The 22,312-nt window shown below is 44.7% G+C and overlaps 1 protein-coding gene across 5 annotated transcripts in view; it reads right to left on the bottom strand.

Annotated features, from left to right (window-relative positions):
- The window catches only part of TCF20 (transcription factor 20), a 96,996-nt gene that overhangs the window by 32,823 nt on the left and 41,861 nt on the right, over positions 1-22,312 (bottom strand). For 4 of the 5 annotated variants that reach the window (XM_032645098.1, XM_032645097.1, XM_032645102.1 and 1 more), the window contains one exon: positions 15,566-21,271. In XM_032645098.1, coding sequence (XP_032500989.1) covers positions 15,566-21,235 — 5,670 coding nt within the window. In that variant the 5' untranslated portion in view covers positions 21,236-21,271. Of the gene's footprint in view, positions 1-15,565; positions 21,272-22,312 lie in introns of those variants that run through there. The other variant, XM_032645099.1, reaches the window with a different exon arrangement.

The following is a 22,312-nucleotide window of genomic DNA, read 5'->3' as shown; positions in this document are numbered from 1 at the left end:
GGCTGCACTTAGAGATCTGGAGATAAAACCAATAGGACTTGGTCATAAGCTACAGCTACGGGGGTCTGATATGTGTCTCGTGAGCCCTAGGTGTGTGTGGCGTAAGTGGCGGGACCCTCACTTGGCAGGCACAGTGGAAGGGGAGCCCTTCCAGCATCTGTGCAGCAGGACTTTGATGAGGAGAGGACACAAGTGGCCCCTAAAAGCTACTTACTCTTAGAAAAATTCCATTTAAGAATACAATGTTGTGGACGTTGAGCAATATCTCAACTGGAATGATGAGGAAAGGGTTTAATTTCAAATGACATTTTCTGGGTAACTGAAGGTAAAACTAGAAACCCTTTCTGGAACACATGAGTCTACACTATTCTGAATTGAACTGATTATTCTCTATTGCCTCAGAGTGATGACTCTATTATTAGGAATACTCTTGTAAGATATTAGGTAGAGACTAGGCTTTTTTTTTTTTAAATCATAGTGACTCAGAGGTATAACTAAAAACTTGCTTTTCAAAATAAATCTCTGCTATCAAGCTTTTTTCCTTATCATTTTCTTGTTTATCCTAAAGTGGAGGGGAGAAAACAATCCAGTTAAAGACATGTTCCAGTCGTTGCTGACATCTCCTGAATTTGCCTGCCTTATATTCAGTGGGCTCTTTTTCTTGGTTCCTGCCTCAAATATAGGCAGCCTAAAAAGAGACAAAGACACAAAAAGAGAAACAGCTGGGTTGGAGAGGAGGCTCTGGGTTCCTTCCTGGGGCGGAGCTGTCCAGGGAAGTGGCAGTGGAGGTGGACCGGCAGCAGGGGCTCCACAGGAGACAGGAGACCAGCGTCCAGCCCTGCCTCCTCCGCTAGACCCGCCTGGGCCAGTTAATTAATTTCAGCCTCAATTTCGTCTCAACAGTAAACTGGGAACAGTACCCAGATGGGAAAAAAGGAGGAGGGTGGAGAATCTTTTAAGAAAATCAATGAGGAAAACAAACCAAAAATCCCCCCATCAACCCAGAATGTGCTCGACGGTGAAGGAGAAGAGTATTTTTTAAATGACGTGTAGGATATTTCTAAGACACTCTGTATAAAAACAGAAGGGATGGGACTTCCTTGGCAGTCCTGTGGTTAAGACTCTGTACTTCCACTGCAGGGGGCACGGGTTCAATCTCTGGTTGGGGAACTAAGATCCCGCATGCCACGTGGCCAGGAAAAAAAAAATTGATTTAAAAAAACAAAAAGGGAAAATGAGGGCCTAGCAGCAGTCCCAGGATGGCCTCCTGAACAGCAGAGACCTTTGGGCTTATCTGCAAGGACACAGGAAGCTGGGGATGGCAGTGTTGGCATCCAGGAGGAGCTAGCTTGTAAAACAATCCACTACTAATGCTTACACCCAGCAATGTTGCCACTTTCATGCACTTGTTTTGAACATTTATCTTTTTATTACAACAGCATGTTTTTAATAGGACAGGCACAGTATTTAACGACTTTTTAAAAATGATGATAATGTTCTCTAAACATGTATTAGTACAGATACTAGTCATTATTTCTACCAAGGTGCTCACAAAGCTTAAAGTTTTAATGATCACATATGGAATGAACTTCAAACATGGATATGGTGGGCACAGATGCTGGCCATTCGCTGTAGGTTTTAAATATCCTGTAATTCCCGGTCTAATTCTCATTCTCCTGGGTTAACAGTCTTCAGATTCAGCAATAACAAATTTACAGAGGCAAAACCAAAGCAATATCCCTGATAAAATGTATCTACCTGCCACAATTAAGTTAAAACCAGTCTTCATCCCTGCCCCCCTTCTAGAATATTAAAGCATTATAAAAGAAGACTTAGTTTAATCATTTTTCTCTTGATCTTAAAATGTACACTGCTATGTAAATACATATTCTTCATAATTCCACTTACAAGAAAGTCAACACAGGCCTCACTAATGATGTTTCTTTGGCTTAACCAGACTTTGGTTTTTTCCTGAAACAGTTTGCATTTTATCTAACTCACAGGTACATATATTCCATTAAAACAACTGTAATCAGAGGTTTTCTTTTACAGCTGGAGAAGAAAGCTGTAACTCTGTTGAGAACATTATATATCTTGTCTGAGGGGAGTTTCCACATGGTAGGAAGAAAAGGGATGTGTGCCCTTTAAGAAGTTAGAAAGAAGGTTTAAGGCAGTAATTAGCATGTTTGCTCTGAATAGCAGCTGAGAACCTGAGAAAGGCTAGCTCAGCAGGAGGAGGAGCCCTGCAGCAGCCCTGTGAGAAGAAAGAGAACAGCTTTCTCTAAGTGTACAGATAAATGCTTATAGACAGAGTTTAAAACACTGAAATTTAAGTTGCACAAGACTACATACTAGTTTAATTTTTTTTACCCTTTGCTCAAACAGTGGATTGGCCTACAAGGAGATATGATTGCCCTTTGCGCTTTCTGAATCTAAAAAGGCATCTTATTTTTTTAAACATCTTTATTGGAGTATAATTGCTTTACAATGGTGTGTTAGTTTCTGCTTTATAACAAAGTGAATCAGCTATACATATACATATCTCCCCATATCTCCTCCCTCTTGCGTCTCCCTCCCTCCCTCCCTATCCCACCCCTCTAGGTGGTCACAAAGCACCAAGCTGATCTCCCTGTGCTATGCGACTGCTTCCCGCTAGCTATCTGTTTTACATTCAGTAGTGTATATATGTCCATGCCACTCTCTCACTTCGTCCCAGCTTACCCTTCCCCCTCCCCATGTCCTCAAGTCCATTCTCTACGTCTGCGTTAAAAAGGCATTTTTTAAAAGAAATTACCTGCCAGGAAAGTGACTCTCAGTATAATCCTGCTCCTCTCCACTGATCATCCAACGCCGAGCTGGGTCTATGCATCCAGAAAGGCGCTTATATTTAACTGTTTACAATTTCAGTGGCAGAAATGATGAACCTGCTGCCACAACAGGCCTCCTTTAGCAAGATTTCAAATTTGTGCAGCTTATACTGGAACTTAAAGCTCCAAAGAAGTTCCAAACTCTTGGAGATCTTTTTCCTTATTTTCACTGCCTCTCTTCCTACTTGCATTTGTTTTATACTTTCTTGACCAGATCTGCTTCCACCTCACCCATCCCCATCTTCCCAACAGAACAACTGAGTATTGCAAGTCAAGATCTTGTCAGGCAAAGCCACCCTATTCCTGGAAGTGGCAGGTTCTTTAAGGGCAGGGGCAGCCTAAAAAGGGACAGACAGCAGAGGCACTTTTATATGGGGGCATAGTCCCAGCAGAAAGGAACTTTAAAAAATGAGGACATCTTGGTATATTTAAGCTACTGCCATGCCAATTCAACTATCCATAGGGTCACTGGTCCCCACACCCTAGAGCCAGATCCCGCTAACCCTCTCAGCAGGCTTTATGGGGCCACTTAATGAGGTGATAATGTGTGAGACACCTCACAGGGCATTTCAGGTCCTTCCATACCTTGACTTCCCAGAAACCCTGCACTGGAAAAAAAAACTTGGTCCAAACCTAGAATGGAAACTTTGGTACCAAAGTTAGTTGACTAGCTAAACACTGAGTTTTCAGAGTTGATTTCAGTCTGTCACTTGTCCCGGAAGAGAACATGCAGCATTCATGTTCACATTCCAGGTGTTTCTTACCCCCAAGAAAGTCTAACAGCTACTGACTCAATCCACCTTCGTGGATGGGGACACTTTCTTCTTCATTTCAAGAGCAGGAAGATACTCAGCAAGAGGCCAATCCTTACTTCAACAGATGGAGTAAATGGGAACACGGAAATAATATGACCAAGATCAGAATTAATTAAATTCAACAATTACCTCCCCAACCTTCAATTTTTTAATGTCAAGTGACTGTTCGACATATCTCATTTTACTCCTTACAACCTGACAGGGTAGATCAGTTATTATCTTCACTTCACAGGTTAAGAAATTAGGTTGGAAGAGGCTGAAGTGACTTGTCTACCATTACAATTTTCCAAGAAGTCAATCCCTACCAATATTTGGATGAAGGAAAAAATGAGATCTATAACGTTCTGTAATCATCACTCCTCCCCAACAATCTCTTCTAGTGTCTTCGGAGACCATTTGTGGGGTAAATCCAAGAGCCTCTTTTGCTCTCCTTCTGGTACCTGTTCTCTGGGCAGCCTGGTCAGGACACAGTATTTATGTGATGAAAGGTGGGTCTACCATATATGTGGGTTTTCTTTCATGAGTGAGATTACAAAGAAGCAACAGAAGATGGGGTTTCATAATTCCCAAGTCAAATTAAGGAGCTGAAGGCAACAACTGGTGTTTGCTGGTGGTCTCAGTGTGTGTGTGTATGTGTGGCTGGATCATTTCCTGGGCTTCTGAAAGTTAATTTCAGAAGGAAGGTTTTGAATGGAGAGTCTTCCAGAGCTGAGCAATGAGATCTTGTTGGCATATGCAACTTAAATGGAATTCTCTTTTTTGCAAAGTGTGGGTGGGGTAGATGGTATGGGAGAACGGAATTCCCTTGCTGGAGAGGTAGCATCCTTGAAGGTGACTGGCTTTAATGAGGAAAAGGTCTGCAGCACTGCAAAGCCTCGCCTGCCAGGAGGCAGCAGCAGCAATTTATAGGGATGCCACCCACAACCGTGTGGTAGCTTTGTATGTTGTTCCGCAGTTTCTACTGCGGGTGCTTTGCTTATAGCCCTGGGCTGACATGTCGCTCTTGGAGAGTACCTGGACCAGAGTGAAGGTGCAAATATTAATGACTGTTTGTGTCCACCTGTGAGGGATAAGGGGACAGAGGTAGTGACACTGAGAAAGCCAGTGTTCAGAGAAGAGAGTTAAGAGTGTGCTCCTGGCGGACTGTGAGTTTCAGAGGGCTTGATGGAAGGGTTTGGGAAAGCGGGAAGGTGTGGATCATGACGTGGGTCTATTTTTCCCACCACTCACTCTGAGCTTTGGGTTGGTCCAAGCGCACAGTAACTCTGGGTAGGTCGGGCCTCCGGAGCCTTCCTGACTCACCTTTCCCCTCGCCCAAGTTAGGTGCAGCTTTTCGGTGTTTACACAAGACCCCACACCCTCACAGTCCTTACACACGTGCTGATCTAAGCTTATCTAGAGCTGCTCTTAGCTGCAAGGAACTATCCATCAGAAATTCATTAATTCGTAAATGGTCACTTGGATGTCTAAAAGGGAGGCATCTTAGACTTAACATGGACGTGATACACCTCTTGATCTTCCCACCAAAACTTGTTCCTCCTCCAGGCTTTCCTTTTTAAAGAAATGGCACCGCATTCACCCAGTTGCTGTTTCCACTCCTGCCCACACAGGCCATGGGGATTAGCTCCTGCCGACCTCTCCAACCTCATTACCCTCTCCGCTTTTCTGCTACTGCCTCACCACACTGGCTTTCTTCCTGATCCTTAAACCCACCAAGCTCCATTCCTCCCTGCAGCCCCTGTAACCCTCTGTACCTCTCTGATCTCAAAGGCTGGCTCGTTATACCACTGCCACCTCAGCAACTCCAGGAACTTCCCCTGGGTTCCCAATCTAAAGCAGCTACCTGGTTACTTTCTACCACATTGTCTTTTAATTGTGTGCACCAATCTGTTCCTGGCACCTATCAGATGCCAACTAGTAAAGGGTGTAAGTAAACCAAGGTTGTAAGCAACGGCATGGCCACACTTGGGTTTTAGAAGGATCTCTTTAGAGTGGAAAATGGAAGGGGGTCAAACTAAAGAGTAGAGAGACTGATTGAGATGGTACCTAATTGAAAAGATGATGGTTGGGGGGTCTGGGGTGTTTCAATGAAGATATGAGAGACTTGAGTTCTCTAGGAAACAAGAACAATGAATGTCTCAATAGGAAACAAGGGAAGGAGTCTATGACGGCTCCAAGGGTTTTGGCTGGGGCAGAGGAGAGCACAGAACTAGGCAGGGGACACACACATGCTGGTTTTGAGTGAGGCCAGTGGGCAGCTTCATAGACAGATCTGGAACATGAGTTCTGAGTGTCATTAGGTCATATTCTCATACAGGGACTGTTCCTCTCCTTTCTGAGTCGAATCTCTCCTCTAGGTTGTCAGTCTAGGACAATAAAACAGTGTTAGGGCTCTGGGTGACTGACCTCTGGATCTCACGTTTTTGTCTCAAAGGGCACACAATAAAACACACAAACAACAAAACCTTTGGTGAGTGCCTTGTATACTGTGCCTCACAAAGAACTACCAGGATGAGCAATTAACACTACCATGGTTGACTATCTCTCAACCATTAATTTTTTTGCTGAAACTATAAAGTGGCATATAGAAAAAACTGTCACTCAGTCTCATTACCAAAACACATTTTAACATTTCTCTTCAATTATTACATGCTTCGAAAAATACTTTAAATGACATCCAAAGGCCCACCTTCCTCCACCAGATATTACATCGCTCATTACATGTCTTTCTTAAGTCACAGTTTCATGCTGTGCTGATCAGCCCTGTGTCATTCTCTACAGCGGCCCCAGGGCTGACCTAGCCCCTGGGGAACCAATCTGGTGAGGAAGACAGTCACAGTACACGGTGCTAAGTAGCGCAACAGGCATAATGGGAGTGCTGGGGACCTGCTGCTTGGGGAACCAGGTGACAGGTGAGTTGGTTTTTTAAAATCCATCTGCTTTTCATGAACAACAGTGGATTAAAATGCCCAGGCCTGTTGGCAGGTGCAAGGTCTTGTGTCAGCAAACAAATATATTTTGAGGGGCTGCCTTTTCAAAGCATTAATATATTTTGATTCTTTCCAGAGACAACTCTACCTAGAAACAAGCAAAGAGAACCATCTGGCAATTACCCTATTGCTTATCTTAACCAGTTTTAAGTAGTTTTTGAATGAAAAAAAAAAAGTAACTCTCAAGCAAACGAAGGACCTACATCTGATATCTGTCTGAACCAAGATTTAAATTTCATAGACACTATTTTCAAAGTCTGGAACCACCTGGCATCTCCACAGAGCCAGTCACAATGAGTATGCCTGAGAGTTGTTAAATGAGCATACGTTTTACTAGAAACTCTTCTACTAGCTGCTTAGTGAAACAGGTGAGAAATAAAATGCCTTCAAAGGTGATGTCACAGGACAAAAGGGAACCTTCCTACACTGTTGGTGGGAATGTGAACTGGTACAGCCACTATGGAGAAAAGCATGGAGGTTCCTTAAAAAACTAAACATAGAACTACCATATGATCCAGCAATCCCACCCCTGGGCATATATTCGGAGAAAACCATTATTCGAAAAGGTACATGCACCCCAATGTTCACTGCAGCACCATTTACAACAGCCAGGACATGGAAGCAACCCAAATGTCCATCGACAGATGGATAAAGAAGATGTGGTACATATATACAATGGAATATTACTCAGCCATATAAAAAAGAACGAAATAATGCCATTCGCAGCAACATGGATGCGCGTAGAGATTGGCACACTGAATGAAGTCAGACAAAGGCAAATATTATATGATATGCTTATATGTGGAGTCTTAAAAAACGGTACGAGTGAACTTATCTACAGAACAGAAACAGAGTTACACATGTAGAAAACAAACTTACAGTTACCAGGGGGTAAGGGGTGGGGGATAAACTGGAGATTGGGATTGACAATATACACACTACTATACATAAAATAGATAACTAATAAGGACCTACTGTATAGCACAGGGAACTCTACTCAATACTCTGTAATGGCCTATATGGGAAAAGAATCTAAAAAAGAGTGGATAGATGTATATGTTTAACTGGCTCACTTTGGTGTACACCTGAAAATAACACAACATTGTAAATCAACTGTACTCCAATAAAATTAAAAAACAGAAGTTGATGCCACTGCAGCTGGGTCTCACTCCCATCAGAAGGGACCTGCACTACTTCAGACTTAAGTTTTGTTATTTTGTTGGCCTTGGTCTCATGCGTCTGCTTATGTAGCAGCTCTTCAGTTCTGTTCTCACAAGGCACATTACCTGACAGCAGTATGCTGCCAATATATTCAAATCAAGTGTCAGTCATAAGCACACACAGCCAAAATCACTCCACTGTACCTGGATTAGTGGGACAGGGTCACATAGGGCTGAATTTTCTCTTTGGTTTGACTTCTACCCAATAAGCTTAATGACAGGAACACATTTTTACTAAAATGACATGTGAGGACACCTTCTAGGACTAACATCAGCCCACAGTACTTATTTCATCTAAAAACCACAACTCAGAAGCCTCCAGGAATAGTTTGGAACCCACCAATTGCTGGTGGTTTCGCACTGCCCATAAATTATAAAGGCTCAATCCCAAGACTGCAATACAGCCCTCTGTGGTCCATATATACTACACATATTAACTATTTTTGGTGGGAGGTGGAGTGTGGTTGTCCCGAATCATTCCATGAATTCTTAATTATTTTGGATCTCCTTTATGGTGCTGACCTGTCAAAAATGTTTATTTAAAAAACTTCATTACTAGGTAGACTCTTTACTGTGGCCTTAGATAATCATTATCAGAAATTTACCAACTCACAAGAATATTAATGTCTTTACTTAATGTGAAGACAGATTTTATTCTCTTCCTTTTGCCTCCTCTCCTTGAGGACTCTAATTCCTGAGAGTGTTCACGTGGGCTAATGCTATTTCATGAGACAGTAATTAATATTACACCTTAGGGCTTCCCTGGTGGCGCAGTGGTTGAGAGTCCGCCTGCCGATGCAGGGGACACGGGTTCGATGCAGGGGACACGGGTTCGTGCCCCGGTCCGGGAAGATCCCACATGCCGCGGAGCGGCTGGGCCCGTGAGCCATGGCCGCTGAGCCTGCGCGTCCGGAGCCTGTGCTCCGCAACGGGAGAGGCCACAAGAGTGAGAGGCTCGCGTACCGCAAAAAAAAATTACACCTTAAACACCACGCTCCCCGCTCCCCACAAACTTGAGTTTCCCACCAGAGTAATAAAAATGAGGAGAAACTGTTTGTTTCATATGCAGGGCAACTTTGCTATCCAGGAGGATACGTTCTGGACACTCCTGGGACGAATCACTAACTGTGCTAGGATGGAATGATATAAACCACAGCTTACTGAGCGAGCTTATAACAGGAACACATCTTCGCCAAAACAACACGTGAGGATGCCATTCTAGGGCAGACACCAGCCCACAGTACATGCCAAGCATTTCTCTATGTACTTTCCAAAGAGTAACTCATTTAATGCTCAGGACAACCCTCTTCACAGCAGGTGCCATCAGCTTCCATATTTTACAGATGAGGGAGGTGAAGTACAGAGGTTAGTGACTTGAGCAAGTGACCAGCTAGGAAATTCACAGGAAGCAACGTGATTCCAAGTCTTTGACCTGGCCCCTTCCCCCGCCAACACACACACAGCTGCTGAGCAGAACGGCAAAGGCAGAAAGGTGAGGAAGATCTTTGAGGGCAACCATTAAGCTGACTGGACTTTCCCTTATTAGACTTCTTTCCAATACATGGGAAGATGGGAAGAAACTGGTCTCGGCTGTGGCTTTCAGGTGCCTTCAAAACTGGCCTTGGCTTGGGATGAGGGGGCGGAAGCTCCATTTTTCTAACAAAGCTAGGTAAAGGAAGCTGTGCCTCCCTCGTGCAGGAGCTGTGTGGGGCAAGGCACTGCTTTCTGCAGGAAGAGCGCGAACCTTCCTGACAAGGTCCAGGAGCCCTCACACAGGGCTTCTCTTCAGGCACCAGCCCTGGGGCCCGGGGCTGAGGCTCACTCACCTGTGAAGTGACAAAGGTCCCTCACAGCATTCTAACTTCAGACTTCTACTGGTTTTCTAACAAGGACTCAGATATTTGTTGAATTGAAATGAATACTTACTTTTACATACTATTCGATCATGTGAGCTCTTTTAACATATCAGCAATAACTCGCTTAACATCTCAGGGATGAATTATCTGGCCTAATATACAGTGACTTGTCAATATTCTTATTTATGGTCCTTCAGCATTTTCAAAGAAGAGTGTGCCCCTTATAAATTTTATTTAAAAATCAGGTGTAATGCTTCTCTCATCCCTAAAAGAAATAAAGAAATAGACTGTAGGAACACTAAGTCTCTCCATTTGTAAGGTAATATAAACAATAAAATTCTAAGCTTCAGATTTCACAGGAGATTCCCTAGAATTCAGAAAAACCAAATTCTGAAAGAAAATTAACCCTTTCTCTGTAGGTTCAGTCTCAAGGCCATCATGTAGTGTTATAAAAAGAGACATCTATCACACAGGTAAATGTTAAGAAAAATAGGAAATAAGATAATTACACAACTTTCTGCTGTATGATAAAAGTCATGGGAATACAGAGATGAATAGGCCTCGGTGCCTTAATGTGTAATGTGGACAGGCTGTGACAGAAATGAGAGCTGTGATGACAAAGACCAAGTGATGGGGGCTGGGGAGGGAGGGAGGGAGTGTGAGGAAGACGGAAGAGGAGAATGAGAGAGAGTGTGGGAATGTGAGAGAGGGAGGGGCAGAGTAGAGGAGCGTGCAGGGGTGATGAGCTGGGGGTACGGGGTTGAGGGGAGGGAAAGGAAAGAGTCAATGGGGGGAAGAGGGATGCTGGAGCTAAGAGCAGAGACCAGGAGTCTACGGAAGGCTTCCGCAGGACCTGGGCTGGTGGCAGCATCCGTGCCAGGCTGCTAACTTAAGGAGCACATAGATGGGAATTCAGTGAGAATATGGGACAATGCCTTTATTTTACAAATAACCGGAGAAACTAACTAACCTGTTTTTGACATTTTAACACGTAGTCACACTTTCACAACATAATCAACGTATTCGTACTTTTATACTTGTCAAATTATGTTTTTTGTCACAATTTAAAGTAAATTAAGGAGGATGTTAGCCTGTTAGCTGTATGAAGGCAAATTATTATTGCCCATTATTTAAACTTGTAATAAAAATAAACTTTAAATACTTTAAATAACCTTTAAATATAATCTTTAATATACTTTTCAAGACTGAAAACAATCTATTTGGAAGGGGTGCCACCAGCCTAGGTAGTGGAGGAGGGGAAGGGAACAAGCACAGGCCGGCAAAGCTGAGATGTGCAGTCTCAAGGGACACACCAGAGATCCATGGCCACCAGATCCCTGAAAGCCTTCCCATTCCTAAACGTATTGAACAGGTTTTTATGTAACAAATTATTTGTATGTCTATTTAGAGGCAATTACTTCTGTCATACCATCCATGTCAGAGGATTCACATATATAATTACATCAAGGTAAATAATCAGAGGTCATAGTTAGACAAAACCAAAGAGGACACTCAGAAAAGTAAAGACGGTGAAGGCCGTTTGTACAGGAATGTTCTAGTTTTCAGCTATTTTTAGATTAGTGTGAAGCTTACAGGGAGAGGAGCTATTGTTTGTCAAAGACTTTGTATTATTCTGTTATAATATCGTGCTTGTCAAAACACCTGATAAATACATAGGCCAAAATGGATCTTTAATCAAATATATGTGGCCTTATCTCAACACGACAGGATTGAGAGCACGCTTATTAAGCAGACCAAAATCGAAGGCATCTGCTAAAACCCAAGATAAAACTAGACTCAAAGTGACCTTGACAAATTGAAACAGCATCCATCAAATTAAATAAAAGAAGGCAAGTTAGTGTAATTTGTTCTTGAGTACATTAAGAAAAGGAGAATAAAAGCTAGGCAAATAAAACTGAAAAGGATCTTGCAGTCACAGCACAACATCAGCTCCAAGGGCCAAGAAGCATAACTTTTTAAACCATTTTAAAAATCAACACATCACTGGGCTATACTACCTGAGCATGTGTCACAAAAGCCAAGCCATCCTTTATTCTGAGGGTAATGGAATGGTATCTTCTCTCTTCCTATCTCATTGAGTGGCTTGTGAGAATAAAACAGATGTGCAGTGTACTAAAAAATTCAATATACAAAGCTAGCATTCTATTCTAAAGGAGGGATGTAAAAAAAAAGAATGGGATCAAGGGAAGAGAAAGGTAATATTCTTAAAGGGCACTGGTATAGTGAATGAGTACAATATAAGAAAATAAGCTTAAAGCTGCAGTATGAGATTTAATTTAAGATTGGTCATGAAACTAATATAATGTTATATGTCAATTACATCTCCATTTTTTAAAAAAAGGTGGTCAAGTGTTCTGAAACCTGTTACTAAAGGAGAGTGGAATCTGCAGCCTTGATGGTGCCATCACAGAACCCCAAGATCTAAGTTTACAGCCTCTACTATATAGAAGAAGTGTAGGGACAAAAATACCTGTTTTTATGCCTTTTACCTTTAAATGAAACTTTCCAACTTAAACAGTTGAGGGTGCAATTAATATTTTAAAAATCAAAAACTACTTTCAACGTTCTCTACCTAATGTGCTTCATGTTATTTTAACCATTTAGTCAATGAAAGCTATGAGGGATGGGTTAAAGAGACTGATTTTATCATATTCAGTGTATTTGTTCCAATTATAACATTCCAGATTTTATTTTGGGATCAAAGCTGACAAGTAGAAGACTAAATTGTCACTTTCTGAAGACATGATTCCTGACTAGGAGTTTTAAAAGGCAGGCCTGCTGTTTGGCCCTTTTGAGGATGGAGGGAGCTGTGATTTAGGGTGGTCGCATCATTATAGGGTGCTTTCTACTTTGTATAAACTAGACTTGAATTGAGACATGGGATCTAGTGGTTTGCTGAGAAGGATTTAGCCTGCTGATTACTGGTTACCAGTTATTACTAGAGAATGTTCAAAAGTTTACACATAAAAATTACTCTGAGAGATGTTAATAATGTTCTATGTTGAAATAAAGAAAACATGGGCAGATAGGGACACACACCAAAAAGTAACAAATAAAACAAACCAATCCACCAAATATTGTAACCATCAGAGTAAAGTTGGCAAGCAGGCCATCAACTGGGGCAAAATGATGATTAATGGATTACTGAGCTCTCAGAACTGACTAAAGAATTTTGTGCTTACTTTAGAGTCTTAAATGTTATGTCCCTTTAGGACTTCTGCATTTTAAGACGCCACTGTGGGGGACTTCCCTGGTGGCCTAGTGGTTAGGATTCTGGGCTTTCAATGCTGTGGCCTGGGTTCAATCCCTGGTCGGGGAACTGAGATCCTGCAAGCCAAGCAGTGTGGTTAAAAAAAAAAAAAAAAAAAGCTACTGTGTCTAAAAAGCAAATCTATTTCAAACTTGGGGCTTTAGGAGTGACAATGATGGTGCAGAGGGGGAAGGAGGGAGAAAAAAGATCCTGTGGGGAAGTGGGGGGGGGGGTGGGGACAATGTCTTGGAGGGAAAAGCAAACTCCTTGTGTGGCTGAATTAGAATGTTCTAATTTAAAATATATGTAAATTTCACATTAATTACATTTTTTGACTATAGTTTTCAAGCACTTCCTTTACATCAGACACTGTTATAAATTCTGGGGATAATGCAATGATAAAATACAGTGCTTTGTGGGGAAGATGTAGTGGGGAGGAGAGGACAGTATGAAGTGTCCAAGAATACTATGATCCTGGCTGATAAAGCCCTTATTAAGTATGACTGAAAGTCACCTGTACATCTGTCAAGCATGGAAAGTTTCAAATACAAATCAATACAAAAAACTCTCATCTGATTAAACATCACAGACTGAACATACATTTACACACCTGTTTCCTTTCCACAAAATAAAGGGATAAACTTATAAATTCATGAGGACCTGAAGAATGGGAGGGGAAACAAACAACACACAGGAGATGTCCAAATTCTGGAAACCAGAAATAAAACAGAGCAAGTGCTTCAGCAGACTGAAGGGAAGAAGAGGGGAGAGTGCAGGGGAGGAGCCGCTAGAAAGCCAGACACCTTGTGGCACAGAGCCTGGGAAGCACAGGTGTCTCAGAAAGTGGGGGGTACAAGATGGGGCTGGAAACCAGAAGGTTAGCTCAAAGCCTGTATGAGGAGTTAGGTCCCTTACTCAACCCAGTTTAACCATGTAACTGTCCCCAAAGAGGGATATTCAGAGAAGAGAAAGTTGTTGAAAATATCAGAAATGAAAACAAATAAATAAAAGGTTGATTAGATGATAAAGTTGTAGAAAGCATGGAGAAATCAGAACAAAAAGAGAGAAGGAACACAGAATAGGAAAGAAAAGACAAAGCCAGAAGATCAATCCAGGAGGTACAATTCCTAATTAATGGGAATTCCAGAAGGAGAGAATAGAGAAAACAGAGGGAAGGAAATTATCAAAGAAGTAACACATAAACTTCCTGATCTAACAGCCATGAGTTACAGATGGCAAGAAAAGGCCAACCTCAAGGCCTATCATTTGAGATTTCAGAACTCTAGGGAAATGAGAAGATCCTTCAACTTCCAGAGGAGAAAGACTCAACACACATATTAGGGTCTGAAAATCAGAGTGGTTCCAGTCCTGTCGACTGCAACACGAGGAGGTAGAGGACAGGTCAGGAAGCGTGACTCCAAGATCGTGAGAGGCAACTAGATTCTACACCCAACCAACCCTCCATCAAACGTGAGGATGGGATAAAGACGTCCAGATACATAAGATCTCAATGTATTTACCTCCCAAGCATCCTTTTTCTCAGGAAAATACTAAAGGATGACGCACTCCATTAAATGAGGACCCAGACTAAGTAAGGTAAAGACATGGGTAAGGTAACAGCATTCCACAGAGGGAAGAAGTAAATGATGATGACTGTGATGATGAACGCCCCAGGAAAAGTTATGAGAGACCTGACACACATACACTAATATGTATAAAGTAGATAACTAATGAGAACCTGCTGTATAGCACAGGGAACTCTACTTCACTTCGCTGTACAGTAGAAACTAACACAACATTGTAAAACAACCATACCCCAATTAAAAAAAAAAAAAAAAAAAAGACCTGAAGAACAAAAACCCCCTTGCAAGGAGCCGTTTGGATTGGAAAGATGTGGTCCAAGAAAATAAAAAGCAAATAAAAACATGAATTAATAATTCTAGAGAAGTGAAAAGTTTTAAAAGAAAGAAGTTATATCCACAGTATGTATTTCGTACGTATTACAGAGTCAGATGTTGAAAAATGGGAAAAAAGATCCATAGATAACACAAGTAGCAGTAAAAACTGATCGTTCAGAAACACAGGAAACTGGCAGAGGAATCAGGTTTGAGAACAGGTGAAACAGGGATGTTTGTTTTAACGAGCTGGAGGACACTAGCATGGCCCTGTAACCTGTGAACACATATTGCTGATAAAAGTAAAAAGTGAAACAAATGTCCAAATTACTTAATTTTCTGTCTGTTATTTGGGTCTAGGAGCTTTATTATTATTTTTTAATTGAAGTATAGTTGATGTACCATATTATGTAAGTTACAGGTGTACAACATAGTGATTCACAATTTTTAAATGTTATACTCCATTTATGGTTATTATAAAGCACTGGCTATATTCCCTGTGTTGTACATGAGCTTAGGGGCTTTAATTTGGAGGAATCACCATGTGATGTGAAAGAATAAAAAATACGGCTGAAACAAGTGAAGGTGGAAGAAAAGGAATCAAAAAGAAGTAACAAAAAGAGCAACTGGTAAGGGATTTCTCGTACTCACCATCTCTCTGGCTATTTCCAGCGCTTCCTGCAGGCCATAGAGCCTGCCACAGACCAGGTAGATTCCATTGGCCCAGAGAATACAACCCTCATGGACCCAAAATTCATTGCTGTCAAGAGGTAGTTCAGGGATTTGTAACTCCAACTCGGGGCCACCTTCTGAAGTGGTGGGCACGGAGGGCTTTGAGTCCAAAACAGTCTTTTCACTGCTGCCCTCGGTGGTTGCTTTTTTACAAGGGAGCCCCCTGGACAGGGACCGGGGGCCTCCGCCACAGTCTTCCGAGCGGTGTCGCCGCTTAAACCTGGGGTGGGCGGCCAGGCTCCTCTGCTCCTTCTGCTGCTGCTGCTCTTCCTCCTCCTCAGTGTCCGTCTTGGAGCCATTTGAAGCGCTTTTGTGCCGTACCTTAACTTTGCTCTGCATTTCCGTGGCCCTCTTAGGAGGCGGATTCTTGGGGAGAGTGGCTGCATAATCTTGGGGATAAAAGGGTCCAAAGAGGTCGCCCATGTTGCGGTAACTGGCCCACTTGCCACACAGACAGCACACCAGGTGCCCCATAACAGAAGACTCTGTCACGACAGGTCCCTGCAGCATAAAGGATGAAGCTGGGAGCACCTTGCTTTCAGTGCTGCTGGGTGGAGGGGTCAGGGACCTCTGACCCTTCCGACCCCTCACCAATTTGGTCTGTTCTTCTTCCTCAGCATTGATGATTGTACAAATGGCTCCAAGTTCACACTTATTTACTACATGGATATAAGGGAAAAAAGACTTGTTCTTGGCATCAGTTTTATCCAGTGGCTGAGTGGCGTACTTCAGCTTGATCTCAGGTTCTTGGGGCTCTACGATGGGAACTGCTTGTTTGGTTTTCCGCTTCCTTGGCTGCGCCCCAGGCTTCCTTCTCTCCCTCCTTTGCCTCTGCTTTTTTGGCTTTGGCTCTCCATCTGCAGAACCTTCTGGTATCTGGGGGGGCTGAGGGGGTGGAGGTGGTGGCTGCTGTTGTTTCTTTTGCTTATTCACACTACCAATGGGTCTCCCCTTCTTCTTTCCTGATGGGAAATAACCCTTTGGGGGGAAACCCTCCTGTTTGGGGGAAATGGTCACTGTATCGTTCTCTTTCTCTTCAGCCTTGGGGTTTGCCTCAGGAGCCAATGAGCCCGCTGGAGGTACATTCTTTGAGTCAGGAAAGATTAAAGGTGCTGTCCCACCCAGGGAACCATCTGGTCTCCCTTGGTTACTCCCAGGCTTCTGTGAGGTTGCGGATGTCATGGCACCAGGGGGCTCCTTTCCAGCAGTGGCCGTGTCTGGGTGTGTCTCGGTCTTCACTTTGTCATCCCCACTGCCACGCCACTCCTCCGAAGATCGTGCAAGAGGCTTTTCTACGCTCAACTCCTGGTTTGTTGGACAGACTAGGTCAGACACCACCTCACCTTTTCTCTTCTCCATCTCGGCATCCTGAACAGCACCACTCCCGCCTTCGGGAGGGCCGCTCTTCAAAGACAGGATGTCATCCAGAGTAACCGTGTCTCCCCCAGCCTCCGCACTGTTCGAGGATGCACTCCTCCTAATGTTTGGGGATGTGATCTTCTGAACGATAGCTTCCAATTTCAACCCCCGTCCTTTCCGTGGGGGCAGTATTTTGGTCTTAGCAGGACTTGTGAGGGTAACAGCAGGGCAGTTTCTACCATCTGGACTTGGAAGGTCCTTGGAGGATTCTCTCTTAGGGATGGACTTGATCTCCTGGCTGTGAGAAAGATGGGCATAGGAATTGAAGGCTTTATCAGCACCTTCTTTTGATGGGTGAAGGAGGCGCCCTTTATCTTCAGCGTTACTGTTCTTCACATCTTGTGACTGTCTCTTACTGGGAATGGGAGAGATAAAAGAACGGACACGCCTCCTCATGATTAAGGGGTTTTGAGAAGAATGATCCTCTTGGCCTGGAAGCCTTAGCATAACATTACTAGGTTTGGATGACTGTGTAGACTCAGCTAGCCCATGTCCGTCGGTCTCATGGGGTGGTCCATACCTTTTCTGACTGGACATTCCTGGAGGACCGCTGCTTTTGGCTGGAGAAGTTTGCCGAGAAAGATCCCAACAAGATTCTTGTTGTAACTTCTGGGAGCCGTGCTTCAATTCGATGCCTTTGTTAGAAAGACCATCACTAGACATGAGGCAGCGCCCACCATCCTGACCGCTGGGGTCATGGTAAGTCCCCATCGGTGGGCCATACATCATGCCATCTTTGTCATTCTTCAGGGGGCTCCGTACTCGGTCAAGAAACTGCTGCTGCCTTGGACTCTTGCGGGGTCCTTCCTGCCTGTGCTGAGCCGCAGCGATCACTCCCTGAGCAGAACTGCTGCTCCAGTCCTTATATTCCTCTTGTTGCTGTTGGTACATCTGTCTCTTGTAATGGAGCTGAGAATTCAAACCTGCGTTGGGGTCCCCATAAGCATGAGCGCGAGTGTTTGTGTGATAAGCAGAGGCCAGGCTTTCTGAGTTGGGAGAAAAGGGAGTGTGCAAAGAACTCCTGTTGGCCCTCTCTGAAAAGGTCATATGTGGGTTTATGTGATGAGGGTCTCCCCCTGGGCCTCTGCTCCTCCCAGGAGACATCTTCAATTTTTCTGAAAAGTCATGATACTGAGAAGGGGAACGACCCCTCATGCCCTCCCGACCACCAACTCGGCCAGGGACTCGCCGCATTGGCGTGGGTCTGCCGTCCTGTGGGCCATAGTCTGAGATGGAATCATGGGTAGCTGCTCCAGGGCTGGCGTTGCCTCGGTAAGACTCATGCTTGATGCTAGCAGGGTGGCAGTGGTCTCCAGATTTCTTGTTGTTGAAACTAGCTTGGGACTTGGATTGTTCAAAGTCTTCCTCTTTGATCTGCCCACTCTGCGATTTCAGCTTTGTTTCCATGGACACCAACCCACCTGGAAGAATGACCGACTGACTTAAACTTGGATTGAGACGTTCATTCCTCCCAAGTCTGGTGTCGGCACCCATGTGTCCCAGTGAGTGAGCCCCCGGGTCTCTGACAATCTGTCTTAGTGGAGAAATATCACAGATCACTGATCTTCTTTCAGAGAGGGAACCCCCGGGCTCATGGGCTGATGACTGAGGCTCTATTTCAAACTTTCTGGGAATTGGATAGTCAGCCAAATTGATCTGTTTCATTTCAGGAGCCGAGCCACTTGATTTCCTTTCCCAGGGGCCCCAGTGGGGATTTTCTAATAGGGAACCAATGCTTTTGTTCAAAAGGCCCCTGCTAGCTAATTCATTGGTTTGACTAACTAACACATTAGGCCTTGTGGCTCCTTCTAGGCCACTAGCCATGCCCTGGTGCTCCTGAGTACTCCTAGAATATCTCCTGTCAGGGTGGTGGTGGTAACCCTGAAGCACTTCCTGCAGGAGGCTAGGGAACTTTTCATTCCTACCCTTTCGCTCCCCATGGCCCGTGAAGTCCCCCTTATCTTGTCCTGTAGGAAACTGAGGAAAGCCACTGACATTTCTTGGCACGGCTGGCCCAAAGCTATCTTTGTAACTATAGCGCAAGCTTCCAGGAGATTTGCTAGGCTCAGTTCTGCCTATAAAACCAGAGCCCCCTGTGGAGTGCCCGCTCTGGCCGTTTCCTTCTCCATTGTGGTTGGAGTTATTATCTCCATTTTTGTTTCCTTTATTTCCTCCTCCCGGAGGCTCTGGCTGTGGAAGTGACGCATGACTGGTTTCCTTTCCCCCGCCAGTGCTGGGTGGCCTTTGAGTGGCTGCAGGATCATCCTCTTGGGAGCCTTTTTCTTGCCCACCAGGTTTTTCTACCCGACTTGTCATAGCTTCCCGGGAGACAATCACCCCAACTGTCTTCTCACTGACTTTTGGGTTGCCCTCGGATGACAATGGCATGTCCTTAGCACCTGGTGAGGCGGTCTCTTCTCTGGCTACAGGACTGGCACTGAGTCTGGGGGCTTCATTCTGAGTGACTTGTGCTGGTGAGGAGCCTGCTTTCTCTGAGGCTCCACCCTTGTAGGTGGTGTCAGAACTGGTGCTCTGGCCACTTAGCTGCCTCACCCTCTCACCTTGATCCTCGGAACTGCTGGAGCAGCCTCCATCCAGCGACTCTGCCATAGGGGACTTCAGTTGTTCTTCAGCCTGTGAGGAGCCTTCGGAGTTTGTGCAGCTGTCTGCTTTCTTAGAAGATGAAGAAGGCCTCTTGGAGGTCTTCTTCTGAGGTGTCAGTGCATCGGAAAGTAGCATGTGTTGAACAGTATTAGGAAGATTGGCCACTTGCGTACTCAGGGCACTCAAACTACTCAACCCAGGATCTGTCAGCCGCTTTTCTGGCACCCCTTCTAGTCCAAACCCTTTGAAGCCTGCAGCATGAGAATTAGGACTGGGCATCATCGATGGGGTTGGGCTGAGTTGAGGCATTAACTGTAGAATTCTGTTTCTGGAACCCATCGGCACATTGCCTTGCCCACACTGGAGATTCTCCCCACTCTGCATAAGAGGAGATGGGGTAGAGCTACAGCTCGGAGACTGAACCACAGAGGCAGCCGGGGAAGGGTTAGAAATGGGGCTGAAGTTCTGGTGAAACTGCATGGGGGACCTCACAGGAACCTCGGGCTGGCTGTACTGCCCCACCTGGCTTTGCAGCGGCAGCTTGGCGGCAGCGTTGGTGTACTGCATCACGTGCTGAGGATGCTGCTGCCCCTGCTGCTGCTGCCCCTGCTGCTGCTGCCCCTGCTGCTGCTGCCCCTGCTGGGTCCCTTGTGGAATCTTCGTCTGTTCAAAATTCTTCATAGATTGAGGCTGATAGCTGTAATTCGATTGTGTTCCATAAGCCTGTGCATTAGAACCCACATTATGTCCTTCGTACTGGGATCCAGCATTCACACTGTAACTGCCGTCATAGCTCTGTCCAGACTGGCTGAAACGTTGTGGTGAAGGGAAGGAGGAGGAGGTCGCGGCAGAAGACTGGTAGTGTTGGCCAAACTGACCCACTCTTAACTGGTAACCAGTGGCAGAGGCTGGCAGAGTTGAGGGCCGCTGCATCGGCTGCATGTGGGATGAGCCGGACGCTGGCTGGCCAGTGGCCTGCGGCAGAGGCTGGTGGGACTGGTAAAGCTGCTGCCTCAACTGCTGCACTTGCTGCTGCTGTTGGCTGGAAGGCTGCTGCTGGTACTGAGCGCTCCCTGGAGAGAAAGGTCCCGAGTAATCCTGCTGATAATGAGACACGCCACCAAGGGCAGAGTGCTGTGCTTGAAACTGGCCCACATGACCCTCACTCCCATACTGATTGCCAAAGCTGCTCCCCTGGGGGGGTCCATAGCTCTGCACAGGCCCAGAAGGCCTTCGCTGAGCAGGCTGCGGGGTTCCGGCTGCCACGGGGTCTTTGCTGCCTGCCATGTAGTAAAAGTCTCCAGCCTCCTTCCTGAAACCCTGGTAGCCCTGATGGCCGGAGGTTTCGCTAGCCATTGCCGCTGCTGCAGCAGCAGCCGCTGTTCCTCGTCGTCCACCACCACTGCTGCCGCCACTGCCACCACTACTGCCACCTGCACCCCCAAAATTCTGGAACATCTGGGCCTGGCGAGGGCTGAACTCTTCTATCCGGGATGAGCCGTGTACCTCCTGTGGGTAGCTCTGCTGGTTTCCGTGGTAACTGCTTTGCTCCCGGAAGGACTGCATACTGTTCAGCAGCACCGCAGCAGGCCAACAGCCCTCCTGGAAATGGAAGGAAAAAAAAACGAGCATTAGACATGCATCTCCTCAGTACAAATAAAATCAAGTTTAGAGATGGAGGGGACGTGAAAATTCAGATGCCCAGATGAAACTAACTGGTTTGAATTTCATCTCCTTTATTTCTTATCCTATCCATTTCTGAAGCTGCAAATAAGCAAAGAAACATCCATAGAGTGAGGCAGAAGTCTACGATAGTATGAAAAGAAACATTCTGGGTAAATACAAATTCAATACAGTAAAAACCTCACTATTAGATAAATGAGCCCCCAAAATTCAACCGGGTTAAATATGGGGCTATATTATTACTGTCAATAAAAAAATCCAACAATTTTTTAAAAGTCTTCCAGTTATGGTGGGGGAGGGGTGAGAAAAAAACACTTTCATTTAGTTTGTTTCATGTATTATTAGACTGATTATTGAACCGAGAGTCTCACTTAATGATGAGGCAGTTACTCCCCTCCCCGACTTTGAGAAATAGAACTGGCCTGAGAACACAAGTCAGCTCCTTATATCCTAATGCATGTGACTGACTGCAGGTTTACTATAATTACCAACAACCTGTGATGGTGGGTGACCCTGGGACACTCAACTCTTAACACTGCATGGATTCCTTATTGCTTCAGTCAGCTATACAATCTTAGGGGTTAATCTCTTCTTGACACATAAGTATGTCCAAGCCCCACCACCCGCCCCCATCCTCAACTCCCAGGTACAAAGGGCTAGGCATCATAAGCCAAAGTAGCAGTGATTATTTGTCCAGATTCTTTCCGGAGGTTTGCAAGAAGTTTTAGCATCTCTGACCCCCATGTAGTTTTTGACTTGCCAATCTAGTATTCACAAAGTTATTATTGGCCATTCCTATGAAAGAGGGAATTCAGTCACACAGGAGCACAGCAAAAGATATAGAGGAAAATTAGAATTCACCAAGCCTAGGACCTAGACTCTTCCCAAAGTCATCTGATTGGGTCAACACTTTGCATTACCTTTGCTAATGTAATTCTCATGTAATATAATACTCCTCTT

The sequence above is a fragment of the Phocoena sinus genome, chromosome 10, assembly GCF_008692025.1.
Source record: "Phocoena sinus isolate mPhoSin1 chromosome 10, mPhoSin1.pri, whole genome shotgun sequence".
Lineage (NCBI taxonomy): Eukaryota > Metazoa > Chordata > Mammalia > Artiodactyla > Phocoenidae > Phocoena > Phocoena sinus.
Note: the sequence above shows the minus strand (reverse complement) of the source record. Positions and strands in the feature narration are given on the sequence as shown.